The sequence below is a fragment of the Oncorhynchus kisutch genome, linkage group LG18, assembly GCF_002021735.2.
Source record: "Oncorhynchus kisutch isolate 150728-3 linkage group LG18, Okis_V2, whole genome shotgun sequence".
NCBI lineage: Eukaryota > Metazoa > Chordata > Actinopteri > Salmoniformes > Salmonidae > Oncorhynchus > Oncorhynchus kisutch.
The window spans coordinates 85,152,742-85,162,786 of record NC_034191.2 but is presented as its reverse complement, the minus strand read 5'-3'; the positions used below and the strand labels follow the sequence as shown (position 1 = coordinate 85,162,786).

The 10,045-nt window shown below is 44.1% G+C and overlaps 1 protein-coding gene across 4 annotated transcripts in view; it reads right to left on the bottom strand.

The window, feature by feature from the left end:
- Window positions 1–1,333: 1,333 nt before the first annotated feature.
- Window positions 1,334–10,045, bottom strand: part of nck1b (NCK adaptor protein 1b) — a 120,778-nt gene continuing 112,066 nt past the window's right edge. For all 4 annotated transcript variants that reach the window (XM_020470141.2, XM_020470142.2, XM_031796934.1 and 1 more), the window contains 2 exons: window positions 6,457–7,211; window positions 1,334–2,036 (listed from right to left, as the gene is read on the bottom strand). In XM_020470141.2, coding sequence (XP_020325730.1) covers window positions 1,836–2,036; window positions 6,457–7,211 — 956 coding nt within the window. In that variant the 3' untranslated portion in view covers window positions 1,334–1,835. The remainder of the gene's footprint in view (window positions 2,037–6,456; window positions 7,212–10,045) is intronic.

Here is a 10,045-nt window from a genome sequence, read left to right as displayed (position 1 = left end):
TCCTCTCCTCTCCGCTCTAATTCCCTCCTCTCCTCCAAATCATCCTCCAACAACACGGGGGCATTGTCATGCTGAAACAGGAAAGTGCCTTTCCCCCGTAGCCCAAATCATCCTCCAACAACACGGAGGTATTGTCATGCTGAAACAGGAAAGGGCCTTCCCCCGTAGCCCAAATCATCCTCCAACAACACGGAGGTATTGTCATGCTGAAACAGGAAAGGGCCTTCCCCCAACTGTAGTCACTAAGTTGGAGGCACAGAATCATCTAGAATGTCATTGTACGCTGTAACGTTAAGCTTTCCCTTCACTGGAACTAAGGGTCCTAACGATGTAAAACAGCCCCAGACCATTATTCCTCCTCCACCAAACTTTAAAGTTGTCACTGTGCATTGGGGCAGGAAGCGTTCTCCTGGCATCCGCCAAACCCAGATTCATCCATTAGACTACCAGATTGGTGTAGTGTGATTCATCACTCCAGAGAACGTGTTTCCACTGCTCCAGAGTCCAACGGCGGCGAGCTTTACACCACTCCAGCTGACGCTTGGCATTGTGCATGGTGATCTTCGGCTTGTGAGCGAGCGGCTGCTCGGCCATGGAAACCCATTTCACGAAGCTCCAGACGAACAGTTTTTGTGCTGACGTTGCTTCCAGAGGCAGTTTGGAACTCTATGTTGCAACCGAGAACAGACGATTGTAACGCCATTGGTGGTCCCGTTCTGTGAGCTTGTTTGGCCAACCACGTCGCGGCTGAGCCGTTGTTGCTCCTAGCCGATTCCACTTCACAATAACAGCACATACTGTAGGTATAGTATTTTACTGCTCTGTAATTATGGTTTGGATAACCTTATTTATTGTTATGTATTGATTTCTACCTCACATTATTTTTCGCTCTTCATGTGATGCAGAACGCAGGAAGAATTATCATTTAATTACCACAGTGAATTATTGTAATGTGTCAATTAATCCCATAAGGGATGGGTTGCCAATTGGCTATTTGACACAAAAATAACATTTAATTAATTAATTAATACAGTTGACCAGGGCAGCTCTAGCAGGGCAGACATTTGATGAACTGACTTGTTGGAAAGGTGGCATCCTATGATGGGGCCACGTTGAAAGTCACTGAGCTCTTCAGTCACTGAGCTCTTCATTCTACTGCCAATGTTTGTCTATGGAGATTGCCTGGCTGTGTGCTCGATTTTATACACCTGTCAGCAACGGGTGTGGCTGAAATAGCCAAATCCACTCATTTGACGGGGTGTCTATATCCTGCTGTAAATATAGTGTATCAATAACTATGATGGGTGAAATTAAACCAATCAATAAACTTTGGTCACTTAATCATTTTTATTTAGGTTGAGCAGTTAGGAGAAGTGTGGATTATTGTCCACCACATATCAGTTGTTGTACGACGTTGAAAGAGTTAAGACCGACAACGACACAACAAGTCCGTTGAAATGTGTAGCTAGGCTACATTCTGGATCGTCGACCAACGACCAAACCGCCTCATCACTACGACTCCTTGTTGTTTGAGTTCAAAACATCACCTTTTTAAAAAAAAGAAACTTAAAAGAATATATATATATATATTATAAACAGAAACAGCCTATATCTAGAAGATGGCATTATGACCTAGAAGAAGTAAACGCATGATCTGGGTAAGATAGGATGATTTACATAAAGGAGAGTCCAATGTCCTTTTCTCCCTCTCCACTTCTCTCTTTCTCTCTTCCTCCCCCTTTCCTAATGGAATGATCACGGCTCCCGGCACATAGGAAGTCCTTGTGATGTGTAAAAGTTTGTCAGTGTGTGTGTGTGTGTTTAAGAGTGTGTGATCAAGAGGCAGCCAGGGCCTTAACCAGGTAGAGCTTGTCTCCCTGCTCGCTGGTGAAGATGGGAGCCTTCTTGTAGTGATCCACCAAGTCCTCCAGAGAACTGAACTTCCTCTGGCCAATGCAGTACAAACCATCCTTCAACTGAACCTTGAAATGCTTGTTCTTCCCCTGGGCCTTCAGAGAGATGGAGAAATCACTGGGCTGGAGAGAGAGAGAGAGACAGAAGGGAGGGAGGGGAGGGGGAGACAGAGAAACAGAAAGAGAGAGAAAGAGGGAGGGAAGGGAGGAGGGTAGACAGGGAGGGAGGGGGAGAGAGAAACAGAAAGAGAGAGAAAGAGGGAGGGAAGGGAGGAGGGTAGACAGGGAGGGAGGGGGAGAGAGAAACAGAAAGAGAGAGAAAGAGGGAGGGAAGGGAGGAGGGTAGACAGGGAGGGAGGGGGAGAGAGAAACAGATAGAAGGAGAAAGAGGGAGGGAGGGCAGGAGGGGAGGCAGAGAGTGAGAGAGAAGAGAGGGTAGAGACAGAGAGAGAAGAGAGGGAGAGGAGAGAGGGAAGGAAGGGAGGGAAGAGGGAGAGAGAAGAGGGAGGGGGGAGAGAGAAAGAGATAGAAGAGGGAGAGGAGAGAGGGAAGGAAGGGAGGGAAGAGGGAGAGGAGAGAGGGAAGGAAGGGAGGGAAGAGGGAGAGAGAGAAGAGGGAGAGAAGGGAGGGTGGAGACAGAGATAGAAGAGGGAGAGGAGAGAGGGAAAGAAGGGAGAGAAGAGGGAGAGAGAAGAGGGAGAGAAGGGAGGGTGGAGACAGATAGAAGAGGAGAGGAGAGAGGGAAAGAAGGGAGGGTGGAGACAGAGAGAGAAGAGGGAGAGGAGATCGGGAATGAAGGGAGGGAAATTGAGAGAGAGAAGAGAGCGGGTCAATAAAAGCTGTAAACTGAGCAGACAGTTAAAACACAGGGCTCAGCTGGGATGTTGTAATCATCCTGCGATATGAAATGAATCCCCAGCTCTGAGACACTGTTCCTACAGTCCTTATGTCACCACTAATACCTCCACCCTCTCTAACCGCTGACAGCTCTACAGCAACATTACACTAACCACCTCAGGTCAACACAATGCAGGAATGATGGCAGCAGACAGGCTGAACTGTCAGGATCATGACAGAGTAGTAATGGAGCTGTAGACGTAAAGACAGACGGCAACTCAAACGTTGAGATAAACAGATGGAAGAGATTACCTATCGTTTGCTCTAGACCTTCTAGATGAGTGTGGGATGTCTCTGATGAGGAAGTCTACACTGAGCTACAGATGGCTGTATAGCTCTCTACAGATGGCTGTATAGCTCTCTATAGACGGCTGTATAGCTCTCTATAGATGGCTGTATAGCTCTCTACAGACGGCTGTATAGCTCTCTACAGATGGCTGTATAGCTCTCTACAGATGGCTGTATAGCTCTCTACAGATGGCTGTATAGCTCTCTACAGACGGCTGTATAGCTCTCTATAGACGGCTGTATAGTTCTCTACAGACGGCTGTATAGCTCTCTACAGATGGCTGTATAGCTCTCTATAGACGGCTGTATAGCTCTCTATAGATGGCTGTATAGCCCTCTACAGACGGCTGTATAGCCCTCTACAGACAGCTGTATAGCTCTCTATAGACGGCTGTATAGTTCTCTACAGATGGCTGTATAGCTCTCTATAGACGGCTGTATAGCTCTCTACAGATGGCTGTATAGCTCTCTACAGATGGCTGTATAGCTCTCTATAGACGGCTGTATAGTTCTCTACAGATGGCTGTATAGCTCTCTACAGATGGCTGTATAGCTCTCTACAGATGGCTGTATAGCTCTATAGATGGCTGTATAGCTCTCTACAGATGGCTGTATAGCTCTCTATAGACGGCTGTATAGCTCTCTACAGATGGCTGTATAGCTCTCTACAGATGGCTGTATAGCTCTATAGATGGCTGTATAGCTCTCTACAGACGGCTGTATAGCTCTCTATAGATGGCTGTATAGCTCTCTACAGACGGCTGTATAGCTCTCTACAGACGGCTGTATAGCTCTCTACAGACAGCTGTATAGCTCTCTACAGACAGCTGTATACCTCTCTACAGACAGCTGTATAGCTCTCTATAGATGGCTGTATAGCTCTCTACAGACGGCTGTATAGCTCTCTACAGACAGCTGTATAGCTCTCTACAGACAGCTGTATAGTTCTCTATAGATGGCTGTATAGCTCTCTATAGATGGCTGTATAGTTCTCTATAGATGGCTGTATAGCTCTCTATAGATGGCTGTATAGCTCTCTATATAACTGTATAGCTCTCTATAGATGGCTGTATAGCTCTCTACAGACGGCTGTATAGCTCTCTACAGATGGCTGTATAGCTCTCTACAGACGGCTGTATAGCTCTCTACAGACGGCTGTATAGCTCTCTACAGACGGCTGTATAGCTCTCTACAGACGGCTGTATAGCTCTCTACAGACGGCTGTATAGCTCTCTACAGACGGCTGTATAGCTCTCTACAGACGGCTGTATAGCTCTCTACAGACGGCTGTATAGCTCTCTACAGACGGCTGTATAGCTCTCTACAGCGGCTGTATAGCTCTCTATAGACGGCTGTATAGCTCTCTATAATAACTGTATAGCTCTCTATATAACTGTATAGCTCTCTATATAACTGTATAGCTCTCTATATAACTGTATAGCTCTCATATAACTGTATAGCTCTCTATATAACTGTATAGCTCTCTATATAACTGTATAGCTCTCTATATAACTGTTGCTATAACTGCTAGCTCTATATAACTGTATAGCTCTCTATATAACTGTATAGCTCTCTATATAACTGTATAGCTCTCTATATAACTGTATAGCTCTCTATATAACTGTATAGCTCTCTATATAACTGTATAGCTCTCTATATAACTGTATAGCTCTCTACATAACTGTATAGCTCTCTATATAACTGTATAGCTCTCTATATAACTGTATAGCTCTCTATATAACTGTATAGCTCTCTATAGACGGCTGTATAGCTCTCTATATAACTGTATAGCTCTCTATATAACTGTATAGCTCTCTATATAACTGTATAGCTCTCTATATAACTGTATAGCTCTCTATATAACTGTATAGCTCTCTATAGACGGCTGTATAGCTCTCTATATAACTGTATAGCTCTCTACAGACGGCTGTATAGCTCTCTATATAACTGTATAGCTCTCTATATAACTGTATAGCTCTCTACAGATGGCTGTATAGCTCTCTACAGACGGCTGTATAGCTCTCTACAGACGGCTGTATAGCTCTCTACAGACGGCTGTATAGCTCTCTACAGACAGCTGTATAGCTCTCTACAGACGGCTGTATAGCTCTCTATAGACGGCTGTATAGCTCTCTATACAACTGTATAGCTCTCTACAGACGGCTGTATAGCTCTCTATAGATGGCTGTATAGCTCTCTACAGATGGCTGTATAGCTCTCTATAGATGGCTGTATAGCTCTCTACAGACGGCTGTATAGCTCTCTAGATGGCTGTATAGCTCTCTATATAACTGTATAGCTCTCTACAGACGGCTGTATAGCTCTCTATATAAACTGTATAGCTCTCTATATAACTGTATAGCTCTCTATATAACTGTATAGCTCTCTATATAACTGTATAGCTCTCTATAGACGGCTGTATAGCTCTCATACTTAGCTCTCTATATAACTGTATAGCTCTCTATATAACTGTATAGCTTCTATATAACTGTATAGCTCTCTATATAACTGTATAGCTCTCTATATAACTGTATAGCTCTCTATATAACTGTATAGCTCTCTATATAACTGTATAGCTCTCTATATAACTGTATAGCTCTCTATATAACTGTATAGCTCTCTATATAACTGTATAGCTCTCTATATAACTCTCTATATAACTGTATAGCTCTCTATATAACTGTATAGCTCTCTATATAACTGTATAGCTCTCTATATAACTGTATAGCTCTCTATATAACTGTATAGCTCTCTATATAACTGTATAGCTCTCTATATAACTGTATAGCTCTCTATATAACTGTATAGCTCTCTATATAACTGTATAGCTCTCTATATAACTGTATAGCTCTCTATATAACTGTATAGCTCTCTATATAACTGTATAGCTCTCTATATACGGCTGTATAGCTCTCTATATAACTGTATAGCTCTCTATAGACGGCTGTATAGCTCTCTATATAACTGTATAGCTCTCTATATAACTGTATAGCTCTCTATATAACTGTATAGCTCTCTATATAACTGTATAGCTCTCTATATAACTGTATAGCTCTCTACAGACGGCTGTATAGCTCTCTATATAACTGTATAGCTCTCTATATAACTGTATAGCTCTCTATATAACTGTATAGCTCTCTATATAACTGTATAGCTCTCTATATAACTGTATAGCTCTCTACAGACGGCTGTATAGCTCTCTACAGACGGCTGTATAGCTCTCTACAGACGGCTGTATAGCTCTCTGCAGATGGCTGTATAGCTCTCTACAGACGGCTGTACAGCTCTCTACAGACGGCTGTACAGCTCTCTACAGACGGCTGTATAGATGGAGTTATAGATAGCAGTCAGGACTCACCGATGACTCAGAGTCTCTGATGAGGAAGTCTCCCTCCACTCCTCTCTGGTTGAGAGCCACCTCTGCCTGATGACGCGTCACCTTGCCATAGTACCACGGCTTCCCAGCAAACCGCCCCACCGTGGCTGGAGAGATGTAGTCACAGTCGGGCGTGGGCGGCCCCGCGGGGCCCAGTGAGGCATTCTGGGTAGTAGAGTCCTGCTGGGGAGGCAGCACAGTGACGTAGTTCTTAGGCACTAGTCCCAGCCGTCCATCTGCTTTACGGCACTTCCACCACTCAGGGTCGTTGTCTGGTTTCTCTACCACCTCCATCACCTCTCCCTTCTCAAAGTTCAGCTCCTCGTCGTTCCCCGAGCTGAAAGGGTACAGTGCCTGCACCGTGTGGAGTACCCGGTTCCCGTTAGACACACTGTGAACCACTGCTGCTAGCTTCTCCGTCAGCGACCCTGCCGGGTCTCCCAAACCTCCTCCCCCCGCTGTCCCGTCTGCGTCCTCTGTCACGTAGTTGGAGGGGAACCACCCGGAACGCCCCTGGTACCCCCCACGCCACCAGCCGTCGCTACACTTCTCCATGACGATAACGTGGGTACCCTTGACCAACGAGAGCTCGTCCTCCCGCTCGGCGGTGTAGCTGAACTTGACGAGCGCCGGCAGGTTGAGGTCGTACAGGCGCTCGCCGTTGTCGGAGTACATGTCAGCGTCTGCGTTGGAGGCAGTGTCACGCATCCCCGTTTTCCGTTTCACCTTCCCAATGCCTGTTGGGAAACACCAGGAAAGGTTGTTACTGAGAGGGTATTCAGACAGTTACATTATGGTCTGTTAGAAGAGATACACCCTGAGCTCTTATAAAGAGTCATTCTGATACCTGTGTGATCGGTAATATAACAATAAATGCTATATGCCAGTGTTTCCCCTCAGTACGTGGAGTAGCTAGCCAGGCTGAACAATCTCTATATTGGTGGCCTCTGGTTTCCTGGTCTGGTATCTCAGGCTTGTAAAAGTGGAGGTTATTTCAAATCAGACAGACTTTTTGATTGGTTCTCATACAGTATGCGTGCTATTAGCATGCGCAACACCCCCTACGCTTCCTCATAAATTTGCTACGCCCCCATTAGATAGGTAAACAAGCTAAGCTAAAGTTAGTCTAGTTAGTCTAGCTGGTCTAGTTGGTCTAGCTAGTCTAGCTAGGCTAGTTAGGCTATTTAGTCTAGTTGGTCTAGCTAGTCTAGCTGGTCGAGTTAGTCTAGCTGGTCGAGTTAGTCTAGCTGGTCGAGTTAGTCTAGCTGGTCGAGTTAGTCTAGCTGGTCGAGTTAGTCTAGCTGGTCGAGTTAGTCTAGCTGGTCGAGTTAGTCTAGCTGGTCTAGTTAGTCTAGCTAACTAAAACTGAAAGGAGAAAACCTCAGTGATGGATCTTTCTGAAAAGGAGATACTGCCACAGAGTAACCACCCATTTAGGGATTAAAACAGGAACTAGGAGCGTGTTGAGCCTTTGGGGAGGACGTATTAGTGGTCTTGCCAACAGGCTTTGGGGAAAAGCCTAATTTCCCAGCTAGCTAGCTCTAGTCTTCAAGAAGCTAGGAAAACAGCCTTGAATTGTCCCTGCTAATGACTGTGGTGGACGGAGGACACAAATCCGCCAGGCAACAGCCCTGGGTCTGAGTGGTGGTTCTGGAGGAAAACAAGAACGCTATATGACAGGGTGCATGAGACCTTGTCTTCGAGAAGTCTGGAAATCTGGTTGGGGAAGACTGGGAGAGATGAATAGGCCTCTGTCCTATACTGCTCAAACATCTGAATCCTTCTGGATGAAGTCCATATGACTAATGGTATGTACAACGATCAACAAATGTACTTCAACAGTATAGAATGTTAATGTGATGGATACATGTCTGAGTGTTCTAGAACTGTACTTCAACATTATAGAATGTTACTGTGATGGATACATGTCTGAGTGTTCTAGAACTGTACTTCAACAGTATATAATGTTACTGTGATGGATACATGTCTGAGTGTTCTAGAACTGTACTTCAACAGTATATAATGTTACTGTGATGGATACATGTCATGTCTGAGTGTTCTAGAACTGTACTTCAACATTATAGAATGTTACTGTGATGGATACATGTCTGAGTGTTCTAGAACTGTACTTCAACATTATAGAATGTTACTGTGATGGATACATGTCTGAGTGTTCTAGAACTGTACTTCAACATTATAGAATGTTACTGTGATGGATACATGTCTGAGTGTTCTAGAACTGTACTTCAACAGTATAGAATGTTACTGTGATGGATACATGTAATGTCTGAGTGTTCTAGAACTGTACTTCAACAGTATATAATGTTACTGTGATGGATACATGTCTGAGTGTTCTAGAACTGTACTTCAACATTATAGAATGCTACTGTGATGGATACATGTAATGTCTGAGTGTTCTAGAACTGTACTTCAACAGTATATAATGTTACTGTGATGGATACATGTAATGTCTGAGTGTTCTAGAACTGTACTTCAACATTATAGAATGTTACTGTGATGGATACATGTAATGTCTGAGTGTTCTAGAACTGTACTTCAACAGTATATAATGTTACTGTGATGGATACATGTAATGTCTGAGTGTTCTAGAACTGTACTTCAACATTATAGAATGCTACTGTGATGGATACATGTCAGTGTTCTAGAACTGTACTTCAACAGTATAGAATGCTACTGTGATGGATACATGTAATGTCTGAGTGTTCTAGAAATGTACAACAGTATAGAATGGCCTATCTGGTGATGTTTTTTTTCGCCTGAATGATCTGAATCCAGGATTACAGGGACTCTCCGCAACTATATTCAATGTGTGGGACAAAATTGAGGTTGTGATTAAGAAGTTGGAGCTCTTCTCTGTCTGCATTAACAAGGACAACACACAGGTCTTTCCATCATTGTTTGATTTTTGTCTGCAAATGAACTCAAGCTTACGGACCATGTCAAATGTGATATAGCGAAGCACCTGAGTGTGTTGGGTGTGCAATTAAGCAGCTATTTTCCCGAGAAGGATGACACAAACTACTGGATTCGTTATCCCTTTCATGCCCTGCCTCCAGTCCACTTACCGATATCTAAACAAGACAGCCTCATTGAAACAAGCGGTTCTGTGAAAATGTAATTTAATCAGAGGCCACTGCCAGATTTCTGGATAGGGCTGCGCTCTGAATATCCTGCCTTGGCAAATTGTGCTGTTAAGACACTGATGCCCTTTGCAACCACGTACCTATGTGAGAGTGGATTCTCGGCCCTCACTAGCATGAAAACTAAATACAGGCACAGACTGTGTGGAAAATGATTTAAGACAGACTCTCTCCCATACAACATTGCAGAGTTATGTGCATCTTTTCAAGCACACCCTTCTCATTAACATGTGGTGAGTTATTATAATTATATTATTATTTGTGCCCTGGTCCTATAAGAACTCTTTGTCACATCCCACGAGCCGGGTTATGACTAGAAACTGAGGGTGGGAATTAAGAATCTATAGCCTACTGTTTACCACAGTCAGCAATCTAACAACAGTATCTTTCTGGAGGGGTCAGGGCTCAAA